This window comes from Coregonus lavaretus, assembly GCF_964263955.1.
Source record: "Coregonus lavaretus genome assembly, contig: HAP1_SCAFFOLD_2985, whole genome shotgun sequence".
In the NCBI taxonomy this organism is placed as follows: domain Eukaryota; kingdom Metazoa; phylum Chordata; class Actinopteri; order Salmoniformes; family Salmonidae; genus Coregonus; species Coregonus lavaretus.
In genome coordinates, this window is record NW_028163776.1 from 20,427 (window position 1) to 37,975 (window position 17,549).

The 17,549-nt window shown below is 44.5% G+C and overlaps 2 protein-coding genes across 3 annotated transcripts; one reads left to right on the forward strand and one right to left on the reverse strand.

Annotated features, from left to right (window-relative positions):
• Positions 1 to 3,056: 3,056 nt before the first annotated feature.
• LOC311117785 (calcipressin-1-like) lies at positions 3,057 to 14,091 on the forward strand. Of its 2 annotated transcripts, none has more exons than XM_084192698.1 (4): positions 3,057 to 3,481; positions 11,695 to 11,868; positions 12,073 to 12,232; positions 12,394 to 14,091. In XM_084192698.1, exons 1-4 carry the CDS (start codon positions 3,359 to 3,361, stop codon positions 12,582 to 12,584), a joined length of 648 nt encoding a protein of 215 aa, XP_084048824.1. In that variant the 5' UTR covers positions 3,057 to 3,358; the 3' UTR covers positions 12,585 to 14,091. The 2 variants fall into 2 exon arrangements, with proteins under 2 accessions (XP_084048824.1, XP_084048825.1); XM_084192699.1 differs by lacking the exon at positions 3,057 to 3,481 and adding an exon at positions 9,962 to 10,659.
• An 879-nt stretch (positions 14,092 to 14,970) lies between these two features.
• Positions 14,971 to 16,962, reverse strand: LOC311117786 (small integral membrane protein 11-like). Its single transcript, XM_084192700.1, has 3 exons — positions 16,866 to 16,962; positions 15,380 to 15,624; positions 14,971 to 15,202 (listed from the first exon to the last, which is right to left on the reverse strand). Exons 1-2 carry the CDS (start codon positions 16,887 to 16,889, stop codon positions 15,421 to 15,423), a joined length of 228 nt encoding a protein of 75 aa, XP_084048826.1. The 5' UTR covers positions 16,890 to 16,962; the 3' UTR covers positions 14,971 to 15,202; positions 15,380 to 15,420.
• Positions 16,963 to 17,549: the final 587 nt, after the last annotated feature.

The following is a 17,549-nucleotide window of genomic DNA, read 5'->3' on the forward strand; positions in this document are numbered from 1 at the left end:
CGCATCATCCCTAACCTGTTGTGGCTCTTCCCTCTCCCCACCACCTCCCTCCACTGCCCTTTCACTGTCACCCTCTTCGACCTGTAGCTGCTGTTCTGTCTGTTGTAAACCTCCCTCCTCTTTAGCTCCATTCTCACCCCCCTGACTCTCATCGGGCTGTATCAGTGGCTGTTCCTTGCTCTTGCTCCCTACCTCTACCTCAACAGGTGGAGTGACAACATCCTGTGGCTGTTGAGCCGTGGTTGCCTGACTCATGACAACTCCGGTCTCTATGACCTCATCAGTAACGAACAACGGGGGCTGGTGCTCTGTCGCTTGATGCCCCTCCTCTTCTTTCTCTAAAACGTCTTCTTTAGTGGTCTCTCCCTGTCCCTCTGTAACAGGGCTTGTAACCTCCTCCTCTTTTTTCTCTGTACTGTTCTCACTTCCCTGCTGCTTCTCATCCCTCTCTTCTTGTGCAACCTGTTGATTCTCTGACACTACATTCTTACTTTCCTCACTCTCTCCTTCATTGTCATTGGCTGGCTGATGTTTAGGATCCTCTTCCTGTCCTTCCTCCTGCCGTGTCTCTCTGACCTCATCGCTAGTGGACACAGTTTGACAGTCCTCAGTCACTTGACTCCCGCTTTCATCACTCACTCTCGGCAAGCCATTATCATTAGTCGCCTGGCTGATGGGCATCTCTGGGTCCTCACCGCCACTCTGCTCTTCCTTCGCTAACTCATCTGTAGTGGATTTAGTTTCTGGCTTTTGACTCTCTGTACACAGCCCTTCTTTACTCTCCACCTCATCATCAGTGGACGGGACTGGCGGTTCTGTTGTCGTCAAATTGACATCGTCCTCTGTCTTATCAACAGGCAAAACTATTTGTGCCTTTTCTGCCTCTGGAGATGTCTCTTCATTTTTCCTCTCTACCTCATCATTAATGGACTCAGTTTCTCTCCCCGCTGTCTCCTTCACCTCTCCCTCCACACACAGAGTGACTGACTCCTTCTCTTCTTCCCTCTCTCCTCCCTCCGCTTCCCTCTCTCCTCCCTCCTCTTCCCTCTCTCCTCCCTCCTCTTCCCTCTCTCCTCCCTCCTTCTCGTGTGAGTGTTCTGTAGCTATCTCAGTGGTCTGAACAGGTTGGTCAGGTAAACTAGGGGGTGGTGGGGGGAGAGGAGGTTCACTCTCCTCTATTTCTCTCTCTTTGTCCGCCCCTGCTGACTCCTCCTCTCTCTCAGCAGACTTCTCTTCTTCTACAGCCTCTACAGATTTCTCCTGCTCCTCTTCAATTACAACAACTGGCACGGTCAGCTCCCTCTCTCTTTTACCTCCCTCTCTCTTTTCCTGGAAACTAACCTCCTTCTCTTCAATCCCCCTCTCCCCCTCCTCTCCCTCCTCTCCTCCACTCCCATTAGCTTGCACCATCACTTCGAAATGATCAGCTGCACCTCCCTTACCCTCACCTGCCAGCCCAATGTCCTCCATGTCCTCGCCCACCTCCTCCCCCAGTTCCAACACCTCCTCTGCAAGTTCTACATCCTCCTCCTCCTCCTCCTCTTCATCTCGTTGTCTCTGTGTATCCGGGTCGGTACAGGTTCCTATAGGGCTGTGGATGATGGCTCCGTTGGAGAGGTCCGGGCTGAGGCCATTAGCTTCAGACTGGGCCATGGTTACTGGAAGACCAACACACACTGGGAAGGAGTGTGTCCAAGGTTCCAACAAGTATGTGTCCAGGAATTCAAGCCGAATTTGAGGAAGTTGGGTAAGTGTGTGTTTGTAGGTTCCACAGACGCACGCACAGCTTCTAGTTGTCGCTGCCTGGGGCTCCAATCTGTAACTAGTGCCTGTGTACAGTTGGTCAAAGTACAATCTCTTCCTCTCTCTCTCTCCCTCTCCCTCTCCCTCTCCCTCTCCCTCCTTCTCCAGAGGATTAGGCTGAGTTTCAGAAGTTGATCCCCACATGACCAGCCTGCCTCCTTTAAATCCGCCCAGAGCCTATATCCCCTCAGCCCAGCCCAGCCCAGCTCCAAAGCCTATACCCCCACAACCATGCCTAGCCCAGCATGGCCCCTCTCCTCCACTCCAACCCCCATCCATTCAACCACCTCCCTAACAATCTCCTCCTCCCAATGGCTGCCTCCATACCTGCCTGAACCCCCCCATCCAAAAACACATCCAACCCGCCACACTTTCCCCAACCCCAAACCATCTTTAACCCCCCTCTGACCCCTTTTCAGTTTTCAGTTCTCCTTTAGCATAACCCATAGGCTGAGCCTCTGCTGAAGTCAGTGAGGATGCCCCGAGTTAGCCTTTCAGTAAACCACAGTTGTCCTAGTACAATCCCTTATCCTCTTTCAGGCTTTAAGCAAAGTAGACCTATATAACCACTGCCTGACAGTCAGAGGTAGGTGTACAGGCAGAGGCACTGGCAGGAAAAGGATTGCATTGATGACCAAATTGAATTATTCACACAAGAGAATTTGGGTGATTACAAAAGGATGAATAACCTTTGTAATGATGTATCTTTTTTATTTAATTACTTGATCTAAACATATTTGATGATGCATCATGCATCCATCATCCTCTTCAGATAAAGAAGAGTCACATCATCATCTACTACTGACTTGTATAATATCGGTCTTATTACGTTTTTCAACATTAGAGGGCAGCATTGCTTTGCCTATAATGGTACAACCTGCATGGCGTTGGTTTTGAATATTATAGAATTGCAGGTAATTTACATATAAATAAATAGACTTCACTTCAGTAGACATAAGCATCACATTTGCGACGAACAGTTCAGGGCAAAATTACAGTGTCCGACTCCAAATAACACAATCAAGGTCCTAAAACTCAACACCGACAGTGACAGCTAATGTACCATCACCTTCAGAGCGTTGCAATAATTTGCAATGAGGGCAAAGCGCTGCGTAGACATCACTGATCTAAAAACAGATTGTATGGGTCAAACTCATTCTCATTTAATCTCTTGGACAATCTAGAATTGTAGTGATCAGGTGAAGCTGCGTTGCGACAGTTCTAAACCGGAAAATCGCATCAGCTGTCCCCTTGACGTCATCTCCTTTATCCGATGGGCCACCAGCTCTAAAACAGGACTTTCAGTTTTTAGTGTAATATGCTTTTTGAATTTAATTTACTGAGAAATATTTGGCACTAAAACAACATAGCTACATTAATTATTGTACTTTTGCTCATTAATTAATGACGAATCTAAGGAGCTTGCGATGAGATAGTAGCTAAGCGCTTCTGCTAGCTAGCTAGCTGAAAGCTAACCGAGGACCACAATATATTTAGCTACAGTGACAGCTCTGCTAGGTCCGAACTGCAAGTTGAAACAACTAACCTGGCGAAGATGCAGAAATCAGAGAAGAGCGATGGTGCTGAGGCGACGGTCGATGTGCAGTTTACCGACCTACCCAACGCCCTTATCGCATGCAAAGTAACTGAAGATGTTTTCAATGACCAAACTCTGAAGGTAAGGATGTGTGTTATGGTGGATCAAAGCATTCAACCAAAGCAAGCTTGCATTACATTACAATGGTTCCCTACTAAACAACTTAAACCTCTCTCTCTCTTTCTCTCTCTGTGTGTGTACTCATGTTCAATCCAAAGATAGTATTAGATTCCACTCCCCCAAAGAATTGCTGTCTTTCTAAAGATGAGTCTTAGGCTCCTAGTTGTGTAGTTCTGCTCCACCGTCACACACCTGGAAACGGTTCACTTCCATCCCCTGCGTGATTCCATAGGGGTTGGAACAGTTCCATCAGCAAGAACATTCCTAGATTTTTCCCATAACAAGACAGGAATACAGGAAGCTTGGAAAAAGCTGAGATTCTGTCCTAACTGGGAGAGTTTGCCAAGGACATAGGCACACAGGCAGAGGTCCTAATAATGTTTTTTTACTGCTTCCTTTCCTTGTCTCCTTTCCTTCATGACTGCTTAGCTAGCCAATAAGTGAAAGTGATATGTTGCAAACATGTCTAGTCTTCTCTGCTCCTCTCACCTATCTCTTGTCAGGGATTTTGGCCGAGGAGGCTGTGACCTCTTTGTCAGTCAAATGAAGGCCACTGGAAGTAGGCTATGTAATAACACACTGTAATCAGAACAATGGAAAAGTGTGTGTGTGTGTGTGTTCTCCAACTAGGCCACATGTCATTCAGGAGGTCCTCCTGAGCAACAGCAGGGAGAGAATTGGCAAGCGGGGGCCCTATTCAATCAAAACCATTTCTGGACTTTGACGATATAGCCTAAATCATAAACAAAGATTGTTATCTTTAGTAAAAATTAATATCTGGTATACACTCCCACTATCTCAGTCTCTGATAACATCTAGCCTTCCTGAGGTCAGGTGAATGTGTCACAGGGGCTGATTTTTCGCGTTGGAAATCTGACTAATGCATTTTTCTGTGTACACAACATTCTTCCGCTCTGTGTTGGCTAGTCTTTGATTTATAGTGTTTTTCCATTGGAGCTGACAGGAATTAAGGAACAGGAAGGACAGCAGTCATAAGCAGGAAGAGATGAGGAATTAGAGACTTTGTTCTACTTAGTATTCCCACATCCAAATACTAGACCCTATGCCTTGCAATTTGTTGCTTTGAGCTAAAAGTTTAAAGCAAATAGAATAAATCCACACACTAGGGCTGTCTCCGAAAATAACAAATATCTTGGTTGACCGAAGGTCATCAGTTCTGCATGTAGTTGATTTTATTTAAACAAATAGGGTGTGTCTACATATCGAGAAAACAAACACGTAAAAAAATGTCAACCAATCGATTGGTCTAAATTTGTAAACGTGTATTTTTCCTTATATAGTCACACCCTATTTGTTTTAATAAAATCAACTATATGCATTGAGCTTGTCTGATGCTTTAAGCACACTGTTTGATGAAATAAGACACAAATGACTCAAGAGGGAGCCAGAGAACAAGATAACCAGAAGAAAAAAACCTCAACTTGACCCGACCATCCTTCTCCCGCTCCTGCTGGCTTTCGCAGATTCTGCCCCTCCTGAAGTTGCCGGTAATAGGCTACACGAGGAGTCCACAACCTTTCTCATGAGCAATGCCAATTTATCTTACAATTTCTACAGATTTGTGTGCCAGTTATGGTTTTCATATGCATGTTTTCGTGGAACAGTTTCATTTCATTTATAATAACATATTTGTGTCTCATTCATGTGGTTAATCAAAATTCTATCCAAATCTAAATTAAAATTATACAAACCTAAAAAGCAACTTGCCAACTATGTAAAAATAGCCTACATAAAGCCAACAAATAAAAACATTGCACCCTGCAGGTAGAAAATATCCTGATTAAAAATAAATATCCTATAAATCACATTGGTTATGCATAGCCTGTCTGCAACGAACTTGAAACATTGTATCAACTATTAACTTGGGTCTGGCCCAGCTCACACTAGCAAACTTACAACATTGTATAAAATATTCTGGGCCCACAGTTTCCTGCACCAGTGAGCTCAGGACAGACACAGCTGTAGGCTATTTGCGTGAGGGATAAGAAGTAATCCGGTAGGTCTATTTTATGACGTTTCCACTGGATAAGAGCGTGACATTTTTACCTTTCACGCTGAGTGGTTATTTATTTATTTATTTCTATTTAACCTTTATTTAACCAGGTAAGCCAGTTGAGAACAAGTTCTCATTTACAACGGCAACCTGGCCAAGATAAAGCAAAGCAGTACGATTTAAAAACAACACCACAGAGTTGCATATGGGATAAACAAAAACGTACAGTCAATAACACAATAGAAAATCTATATACAGTGTGTGCAAATGTAGTAAGTTATGGAGGTAAGGCAATAAATAGGCCATAGTGCAAAATCATTACAATTTAGTATTAACACTGGAGTGATAGATGTCCAAAATATGATGTGCCAATAGAGATACTGGGGTGCAAATTAGCAAAATAAATAACAATATGGGGATGAGGTAGTTGGGTGGGATAATTACAGATGGGCTGTGTACAGGTGCAGTGATCGGTAAGCTGCTCTGACAATTGATGCTTAAAGTTAGTGAGGGAGATAAGTCTCCAGCTTCAGAGATTTTTGCAGTTCGTTCCAGTCATTGGCAGCAGAGAACTGGAAGGAATGGTTATCGAAAGGGAGAGAGCTGTAAAGATCAAATACATTAAGGAACTATAGTCCTTCTCAATTAATGTAAAAACAGACTTCGTTTGCTTACTGTTTTAGGTGAAGAAAACATTACTTTGAGAAGCTCCAAAGCTCATTAGTGGTGGTGGTGTTAAGCCAATCAGAAATACTATCAGATCCCCAAATGGGTACATTTATATGCCTACATTTGCAAGCAGGCCAGGTATCATATAGGCCTACTTCAATGCGTAATCAGGTGCGCGTCCTTACTCAACATTGACAGGAGCGCACCAAACAAAAGACAATGACTAAATTGACAAAACTCATAAATGGAATGAAATAAACCAAAACTTGTTTCTCACAAGTGTAGAATAGGTTGTGCTCTCTGGAGCCTGCGACCACATTTTCCGATCAAGTATAAATTGCCTTTAAGAAAGGTGTGTTGTGTGCCATAAAAAAAAAAAATATATATATATATTTGCTACTGCTTGACAAAAAATAATCTGAGTCGACCAACAGCCTATCGACCAAACAATCAACCAGTTGACTAATTGGGGTCAGCCCTACAACACACACTGTTGATTTTTTAAATGAGGACTAAGTGTCAACTCGCCATACTGTAGGTCTACAGACTACTGTGGGGCAGACAACAGTACTGTTGTGAGAAACGGAAAACAGAAGCCAATGCTGTATGGAATTTACTCATTTGTCTAGCTGGTGTGGTGACATTGGTGAATAGTGTCAGATTCAGCTAAAATGGCCTGCTCTTCCATGGAAGGGTGGGAGCGGAAACAGTGAGACAGGTGCTCAAACCAAAACAGCTGGTCAAGCCACACACACACACACACACACACACAGATCAATGAATGAATAATCAATGGGGCTTAGAAGGAAGTGAAACAGGGTAAAGGTCATAAAAACTTGACTGTTTGGAATAAAAGTGTTTTTATTTTCAGAGGGTCACGTCCTTTAAGGAGCTTTGAGTCAGCTGAGAGATCATGTGATGGAATATTCCGCTGTGTGCAACAACACTGTGTTCTCCTTTAGGAATGTTTGACAAAGACACACAAAGTTTCCACCCTATTCAGATATTCATCTAGTTTTAAGACCCAACCCATCCCATGCACTTAATCAGGTAAACTGTCCTGTCCAAATCAAAATGGCCTCCCTCCTGCAGTAAGGGTCACACATTATTACAACAGGTCATTTAAAACAGGTCACCACCAGTGACTGGCCACATGTTACAAATCAGATGTTACCTAATGGAAACTGTGACCTGTCTGTGACAATCCGTGGTCCTCTGTAGCTCAGCTGGTAGAGCACGGCGCTTGTAACGCCAAGGTAGTGGGTTCGATCCCCGGGACCACCCATACACAAAAATGTATGCACGCATGACTGTAAGTCGCTTTGGATAAAAGCGTCTGCTAAATGGCATATTATTATTATTATTATTATTAATCCTGTGTAGCTCAGTTGGTAGAGCATGGCGCTTGCAATGCCAGGGTGAAAAAAAAATGTATGCACTCACTACTGTAAGTCACGATGGATAAGAGCATCTGCTAAATGACTCAAATGTAAAATGTAATGTATTTGCATATTTGATTCAAAAGCCTCAGGCCCAGAGCGAGAACAGAGCAGGAAGTCTGTGTGTTTGTTTGCACGCTAGTACCAGACGGCAGCTGGTAGGCTTAAAGCTACATTATGTAACTTTTTGGGCAATCCGACCAAATTCGCATATAAATGTGAGTTATACATCTGTCATTCTCATTGAAAGCAAGTCTAAGAAGAGGTAGATCTGTTCTATGTGTGCTATTTCTATTCTTCCCGTTCTTAAGTTTAGTTTTTGCATCTTTTACTTTCGGTGTTTGTCCCCAGCTTCAAACAGCTGAAAATACAATATTTTTGGTTATAGAAAATATATTTCACAATGGTTTCGATGGTACAATGATTCTCCACACTTGTTTTGTTACATAAATGGAAATTAGGCGAACTATTAGAATTTTTGCAACCAGGAAATGGCGGAGAGATTTCTGCATATTGCACCTATAAGTACTCTGTCTGCTTACAAACTCTGTGCACCTGTGTCTCTCTTTTAAGATCTGCTGGGGGGACAGAATCTCTTTGTTATGTCTTTGATGTAAAGGTGAGTGTAGTGCATGCATCAGGGCTGTCTGGTTTCTGGTGCTCATTATAACTATCAGTGACACTTTGGTCTTTCCTGCTGTTTCTGCCACTCAGATCAGACAATGGTGGAGTGTTCTAGAATATAGAACCAGTTCTGAGGTTTCCACCTGTCGCTGTCTGAGGTCACACTGCTGTTCTGGTTTCTAGCCGACTGGCTTGTCACTCACAGGAAACAGCTAGTCTGATTTGTTACTCACTACATTTTATGTAGCAGCAGCTGGAGACAACGTCTCAGACGAGAGTTGATGCTCTCTGCATGCAGCTTACAGGTAGTGTTGTCAAAAAGTGTCAGTCGCGGGTCAAGACACAATACCGCTGTACTGTTAACTTGCATGTAGGCCTGTGGGTGTAGTCTTGAGAAAATGGATGTGCAGGCTAGTTTAAGTGTGTGGGTGTTGTATGGAAAAATGTGCCTCCCTCCTCTTCCTCCCTGCAGAGCAGCTGAGGTTTAATGTGAGTGTTTGTTGTTGTTGTTGTTAACCATCTCAACCTCTGTCCCACCGTGTGTGTGTGTGACGGCGAACGTGTGTTAATCATCTTCAGACCTTTGTCCTACCCTGTTACTTAGTGTGGGTGTGCGTGAGACTGAAAGAGATACAGAGCCACTTTGCATAACACTCATCGTGTGTGTGTGTGTGTGTGTGTGCTCTCAGCCCTGCATTTTTTCCGTCCCCTCTGTTTTGGTTTCATATTCCTATTTTCCATTCCCTCACTGGAACATTTGCTTTCTAGCACACACACAGACACACACAGACAGACAGACAAACAGACAGACAGACAGACACAGACAGTATTAGCACTTCACTACCAACACAGTAACAAGTGTATACTACATTTAGCACATACATTATACTCACACATGGTTAGCCTTTACTTTAGTCTCTTGACTCTCTCTCTCTCTCACACTCTCTCTGACATTTTTCCTTGAGCAGTCTCACAGCACCTCAGTGCTATTAATACCACTCTCATAAAAGCTTCTGTGTTATCAAGCCTCCAGCTGCATACTTTCCATAAGAACCACTTCTCCTTCATCTCTCTCTTCTTCCCTTACACTCCACACAGACCTCTCTATTTTTCAGCCTGTCTCCCTTTCTCTCATGTACTCTGTGTTTCTGCCACCTCTCTCTCTCTCTCTCTCTCTCTCTCTCTCTCTCAGTCCATCTCTCTCTCTCGTCTGTGTCTCTCTGTAGTGAAGCTCTCAGGCGTATTAATACCCAGAATGACGTGTGTTTTCCACGACCGACGCTCAGCAGGCCAGAGTCAAGGGCCCGATAAGCTGATTCCGTGTGTGTGGTTTTATTGTGTCAGAGTCATGGACCCAGTTTCTGATTTGCACATATTTTCCATTCACAACTCAGAGAGTTGCAATGTTAACACACGTTTCCCATGCCAATAAAGCCCTTAAATTGTAAATTGTTGAGAGAGAGAGAGAGAGAGAGAGAGATCAGTCTGCTAAGGATTGATGTCATTATCAATCTCTGTCTCACTGCCTCTCTAATTAGTCAGCAAAGGAGAGAGGGAGGGACCATGTCTGAGTGAAGGAGGGAGGGAAGAAAGGAGGGACACACCCCCTTTGTCAGCGGGTTGGCTGGGAGTGAATGAACCATGGAACGAAGGAAGGAGAGAAAGGGAGGGGGAGGGGCTGTGGAGTGCGTCAGTAGTTGTGACTCATATAAGCGGTTGCAGAGAGGCAGCGAGAGACCAGACAGACAGACAGAAAGAAAGAGGGCTTGTACAAATGCAGCCCATAGTCTCGTTGGAACGCTCTGTAGCCTAGACGGAGGACTGTTTTCAGCTGTCGTGTAGCTGCCTGTCTCTGTCCTACGGACCTCACTGCCAAGGGTAGAACCTGAGAGCTATCGCTAACGTTGCTACCTCTGGATCGGGGCTAGCTGCTCAGTAGCTAACTGGTTCCGGCTTGGACGTCACGGGACATTTTTTTGGGGGGTTCTTCATTTGGCCAGGACTGCAGGCTTTTGCAGCTCTCTTAGTGGGGTGTGGACTGTACAAACAGAGAGAGATAGAGAAGAGAAAAGGGGAATTTGAAGAGAGGAATAAAAGAGGAGGAAGATTCTGGAGAGGAGGAAGTAAGGGAAACGGGAAAAGGAAGGATTTTTTTTTTTGTGGGAACGAGATCTCCCTCAACCCTCACGCTGGGGAAGGCGGTGCAACCCCCCCACACCTGTCATCTTCATCCCCGCCCCTCCTCGCAAACTCTGACCTCCCGCATTATCAGGTGGAAAGGCCTCTGCCTCCCTGCCCTTCCCATCATGCACCTCAAGACCACCAAGTGTAACGCCTTCTGCCTGGTTGCCTCGGTGACCAACCAGGAAGTGTTTGACAGGCCTGAGTCCCGGGTAAGAAGGCTTTATATGTCGCCTCTGATCTGTCTCCTAAAACTGATCTAAGGTCAGATTCTGTGGCCTTTGAGGCCTATTTCCCAATGGTTGTAATGGTTAGGTAATCTGTTCCTAGATCTGTGCTTGTCTGCAGCTTGTGATCCATTCTCACTGAACTAATAGTTCCAGCTTTAGACCAATGAGATGTAGCGGTCCTCATGGTCTGAGCTGAGCTCCTATCAGACCACTGTCACACTGGGTCTTTCTTTAGCGATGGACCCGACACTTACCAAGGCCAGGCACGCACGCACACACGTTGAGCAGGGTTGCCATGACAACCGGGCGGTGTTCCTTTTTTTAAAGGGGCAGTTTAGTCAAGCATTTTGCAGCAGCAGTTCTTTTTTGAAGGGCGGGGAGTAACGTTAGGCCTGAAAGACCTAAAAATATTAAACAAGGTTGGGACAGAAAAAGGCACTTACAAGTCTTCATACACTTGACATGCACTCGACAAATTTGCCTTTCAAATCACAATGCATTTGGCCTTTTTAGGGTTTGGTTGTATTGTGTCATTGTGCCTGGACTGGTCTTGGGCTTTTTGTTGGGATCCTCGCCCATTGCTGGTTCTCTCCCAGGCCACAGTCCCATAACTGTAGTTAATGTTTGTTATACTATTATTATCTGTGTGATCATGGTGACTGAGCAGTTTTGAGAAGCATAGCCCATTTCTGGGTAAACATACAATTATGTATTTAATGTATTACATCATAACACTGTGTGGCAACATCACTATCCAACTCACTCATACTGTACCTCCTCTATCTCTCACCCTCTCTCTCTCTCTCTATCTCACCCTCTCTCTCGCTCGCCCTTTCTCTCTCTCGCGTCCTCTCTCGCCCTCTCTCTCTCTCTCTATCTCGCCCTCTCTCTCGCTCTCTCACCCTCTCTCGCGTCCTCTCTCGCCCTCTCTCTCTCTCGCCCTCTCTCTCGCTCTCTCACCCTCTCTCACGTCCTCTCTCTTGCGCTCTCTCGCCCTTTCTCTCTTTACTCCTATAGGCCAGTTTTGAGTCTCTGTTCCGCTCCTTCGATCCGGACGTAAACTTCCAGTTCTTTAAGAGTTTCCGGCGTGTGAGAATCAACTTCAGCGATGCACTGGCCGCCGCTGAGGCGCGGCTCCGACTGCACAAGAGCGACTTCAACGGCAAAGAGATGCGCCTCTACTTCGCACAGGTAGAGACGCCTACTGTACATCACCCAATAACCCCTTACTTTCATTAACTTAGATCTGTTGGTAGTGGAAATATACATTACAAATTAAACGTGTTAGTCACTATTTGGTTTAGCAAGCAGCAGTGTTGGCACTGATTGTTTCCATTGATCTACATTGAGCCTCTCGTGTCTCGCTTTTCCCCTTCCCCCCTGTCTGCCCTGCAGTCCGTCCTCATAGGCAGTCCCCGCCTGGAGCCCCCCAAACCGGACAAACAGTTCCTGATCTCCCCACCAGCCTCGCCACCGGTGGGGTGGCAGCAGGCCCCGGATGCTGTGCCCGTCATAAACTACGACCTTCTCTGTGCCATCTCCAAACTAGGGCCAGGTGTGTGACACACACACTCGCTACAATGAGGATGGGAACCTAGAAAATAATTGATTCTAATTCAATGTGATGGAATTACAGTAGCTATCCTTTGTATTGCCATCAGTTAGATTGTGGCCAGTACTACAGTGTTAATGGTCCTCTCTCCCTGTCTAAATTAGGTGAGAAGTACGAGCTCCACAGCGGCACCCCCACCACCCCCAGCGTAGTGGTCCACGTGTGTGAGAACGAGCAGGACAGCTCGGGGGGCGAAGACGACGCAGAGGGAAGCACCAGCAGCAGCAACCGCCCCCCTCGCCCCAAAATCATCCAGACACGACGTCCGGACATCACCCCCGGCATCATGCAGTGAGCGGCAGAGAGGGGGCGCTCTAACATCATAACATCCACAAAGCATGTCTTCTACATCTGCCTCTGAGAAGTCGACGACAGCTTGGCCCTGAGAGGGTGCTGCTTGGGACATGTGATACATCCTCTCTAACACTAGGGGGAGACACCTCTCAAAGCCCTGCCTTTTCATGGAGAGAAAGAAAGAGGAAAAGAGAGCGAGGAGACATATTCATCTCTTATCATTTCACACAAGTTTTCATTTCTCTTTCGTCCTCCATTTTGAACGAAATTAGACTCTTGAGAAAAAGATAAGTAGATAGAGAATAAAGAGAAAGGGATGTTTTGAATATCTTTTTTTGCAGTTTTCTTTTTAATGTCCTCATTTGCTTTGGAACCATTGTATATGTTCATGGTCAGGCATGGTAGTGTGAGAGAGTGATGTGGTAGTCCTCTCTAGAGAAACATGGGGGGGGGGATCAACTTTCTTTGGATTCATTGTGACTTGTAATTCAGGACCCCGTAACAAACCCTGTCTATAGACTCATTTCATACTGTGTACTGGATCCATCATTTTCTTGTCTATAAGATGTCTGCGCATGCTGCAGTGGAGGCAGCTGAAAGGAGGACGGCTCATAATAATGGCTGAAACTGCGCGAATGGCATCAAACTATGTGTTTGATACCATTCCACCTATTCCGCTCCAGTCATTACCACGAGCCTGTCCTCCCCAATTAAGGTGCAGCCAACCTCCTGTGGTATGCAGCCATCACTAGCTCAGTGATTTACAATGTTTCACTCATCGAGGAGTACAAATTACATTCTATTTAATGACATCACAATATACCTATTATTCATTAATATTCTAATTCCTAATGGCCTTTACTCTAGGCCTAACATCTGTAAAAAGAACACTTCAGAGTAACTTTCTTAGAATTCACTCCTTGACATGTTAATTTGCTATGGAAGGGACTTATCATTCAGTAATGTGTCTCCAAAAATGACGCATCTGCTTTCATAGCATTGAGATATGTTACTGTATGTTAATACAAACTCCCCTCCTAGTTCATCCTCCTTTGATTGACAGAAATGGCTGCCATATCATGGTGATCACACAGGGCAGGGATGGCCTCCTGCATGGGTCTTCATAGCTTACTGTACATTTTTGCTGCGCATCTTCCTGGCCAGTATGGCTTGTCTCACTTGAATTACGCCGCTATTTTGGGGCCGACTGGGGGGCATTAGGGCTCTGAACTGTACAGTTACTGTAGGAGGTTTGGTTGTGTGCGCTGCAGTCAGAGAGGGGGGTTGTTTTTCATAGGTTGTTGTTGGAAGCTTGTGTAGATGCACTGTGAATGTTTAATGCATGCGCCATCACAGCACATTTGGAATGACGTTATCCACCCTAGCGGTTTGGGGTTACATTAGCCGATTTAGCTACTTTTGTACTCTGAACTATTGAGATTCATTATTATACCTTGAATAATAATCTTGTGAGTTATCATGTAATAAAGACTTCACCTCTAAAGTCATGTTAATGTGTGGTTTGTTTTAATTATGAGGTGTTTTATTTATCAAATGTTCAACATAGGCAAGTACTGTCTGGAGCCACTTCACATTCTGGCCATTTGGTGAAACTTCGCTGCCTCCCTATGGTGACATTTTGATGTGCACCCTTTCATACTATGACCTCTACAAGTTCAAGTTTTATTGTCACATGCACAAGTACAGTGAAATGCTTAACTTGCAAGCTCTATCCAACAGTGCAGTGATCAATATCAAAATATAACTAATAGTTGTTTAAGAAAAACATGAGAAATAATAAGAGCAAGCTATGTACAGGGTCAGTGCCAATACCAAATGTACAATGTGCAGGGAACTGAGCAATGTACAGTAATAATAATAAATAATAATATGCCATTTAGCAGACGCTTTTATCCAAAGCGACTTACAGTCATGCATGCATACATTTTTGTGTATGGGTGGTCCCGGGGCTCGAACCCACTACCTTGGCGTTTCAAGCGCCGTGCTCTACCAGTTGAGCTACAGAGGACCACACAGTAATTAAGCCACTAAGACCTCTGTCTCAATCGTCTAATATAAAATACATTTTTTATTTTAAGTGCTTTTTACTTCATGGAGATAATCAGCAAGTTTTTTTTTAACGCAATAAAATCACATTAAAATAAGCAAGTACAAAAAGTAACTAAACATCAGGACAGACTAACCAGGGAAAACAGTAAACATGATAAGACTAGTGCGATAGTGGCTTCCTCATCATCAATCAGGACAAATTAAATGTCACCTAATGTGTGGTCAATAGACTGCCCACCTCTCCATCACACCATTGTCTCCAACATTCAGCTCTATACATCAAATGTAACCAAAAGAAAGACAGCTCCAAACAGAAGTACAAAAACAGTCTTTATTTACAAAACATCAGGTGGATCTTAAGTTAAAAGTTTGTGTAAAAAAAGAATCTGACACACCGGCAGCAATGGTCTGGACCCCAGGTCTGTTCTGAGTAGGTACTGTCCAACAGACACTATACATAATCAACACTTCCTCCCCAGACCAGCCAATCAGAGCTCCGCCCCATCCTTGGAGCATGTAGGTCCCCAGTCTGCTCAGGTGACATAGTTCCTGGGAAGAAAGAGGGGAGATGTTTAGTTCAAACTGACCAATAACTACTGTACTTTAAGGCATCAAACCCCTTGAAGCAGCTTTGAAACACCCATTGTTCTCTCCCAGTCTATCTATTGCTGACTGATTTCCAAATTGACTAATTTTGGCCAAGGCATCTGTATTGTATTCACTCACCTTTCTTCTCCTCTCTTCACAGTCTCCCTCGTTCCTCCGGGTCAGTCATCCTTCTTGTTGTCCAGGAGCTCATTATCCAAGAGCTCCTGCACCTGCTCTGCGATCCTCCTCTGCTCTGCCCTCTGTATCTTCAGCTTGGCCTCTTCCTTCTTAGCCTGATAGATCTTCACTCCAGCGAAGCCCAGGCACAAGACCAGGGTCTTCAATGCCAGGATGTAGAAGAGCAGAGGGACATTGTCCAACGCCTGGAGGAAGGAAGAGAGAGAAAGGAGCAGGGTTATGAGAGAGACAGAGAAAGAAAGAGAGAGAGATGAGAGAGCGAGAGAGAGAGAAAAAGAGAGACAGAGAGAGAGAGAGAAAGAGAGACAGAGAGAAAGAGAGAGTGTGTTTAGGTCTACAAGAAAAAGTTACAGTGCCAACCAAGTCTCATGAAGGTTGGTAATGTATAGGTTAATTCACTATAGAACAAATATAAAATCAGCTATTCTGTGTCAAACTAGATTGAAAGAAAATGAGTGCTTGCTTGGTTGATCAACAAAGTCGGCCTACTTAATATAATCCTCTGTCATGCTCAATTGCACGGCGGACCAAGTAGAAGACCAAGTCACTCTCCACCAGCCCCCCTTAACATCCCTCAAGGAAGGAACACTCTAGAACAGTGGTTCCCAACCTTTTTTTTTCCGTTACTGAACCACCAACAGAATTTGGCTCTGCCCGGAGTAACCCCTCATGTGCATTTTACCAGTAAGCCTATGGTCTCATGAGTCTACTCAAGTACCCCCAGTGGATGGCCCGAGTGCCCCCAGGGGTTCTAGTACCCCTGGTTGGGAACCACTGCACTAGAATTCCACAAGGGACCAAACTACTACACCAACCCCCGATAACTCCTCAACCCCCACACCAAAAAGTCCCAAGACTAGAAGTCTTGAACAGCTGACACCCACACAGTCACCATAGTTGTCAGGACAGCTGCAAGCATTCATATACCAGGCCTGTCTTCTGTCAATGTCACTCACACACACACGGCAAGCAGCATGATGCAATCACAGATCTCAACACAAATTAGCTGATATTTCTATAATTAGAACCTGTTCGTTCAGTTACTTGTAAAATGAGCTGACTTTTAGAGCTGCTTCTCTGCGCAGCGCTTGCTCAAGACGACCCTCGTGAACTAGACCACACAGACGGTGCTGCGTAGGCTACAGTATTTATGGCAAGACTATCCTCAAAACGTTGCATATGCATCACTGTATGAAGCACTTATAACAATGTAGCTAACCAACAATAAGAGAAACAAAATATCTTAAAATGTAACACTGCACTGTCCATGTAAATCGCAAGTGTCACTATCAAGTCACAACAACATTGGAGAGGATGGACAGCTTGCAAGAGGACAACGACCTCGTAGCGAGATAAGGGACGATTTATATGCTCAGCATGTTAATTGTTACTAATTAATAGACTGTTATTAATATATCTGACTTACCTTCCAGTTGATCATGTGGTCCATGTCTGCTGTAATGTGACGTGGGACGGAACTGTGTAAAGAAAGTGTCTGTGGGTGAAGTTTCCCCTAGCACAAATATAAGTGGCACTGCTCGGGGAGGAGGTATTGGATTATGTATTACTTCTAAGGGCGGGGCGTAAGACATTTTACCAATAGGAACGCACATTTTGTTTGATGTACATTATTTGGACCAATCGTCATCTAAGAGTCTCAGAACAAACCGGTAGGTTAGCCAATGAATGGGCACTGAGAGTTTCACAAGAAACATGTAATGACGAATGGAAAAGAACCGTCTAGAAGTGACTCCAGAGATGTTCTTACTTCTTACTATAAGATTACAACCTTGTAACAGGGTTTGCTGTAGGCCTACATTTAATGTGATTAGCCGTCTTATTATTGCTGAATCAGATGAATTGTAGACCTACTCCCTCAGCAATTATGGACTTCACCATTCGAGTTTCACACACTTTGTTGCACTTCTAGCCAACAACACAGCCATACTGTTCAAATGATATTTATAGCCTATTATAAACCGGGTAGTTTGGGAACTGGATGCCGATTGGCTGAAACAGCATTTCAGCTGTGTGTATATCAGACAATATACCATGGGTATGACACAATAATACTTGTTATTTATGTTGGTAACCAGTTTATAATATAAAT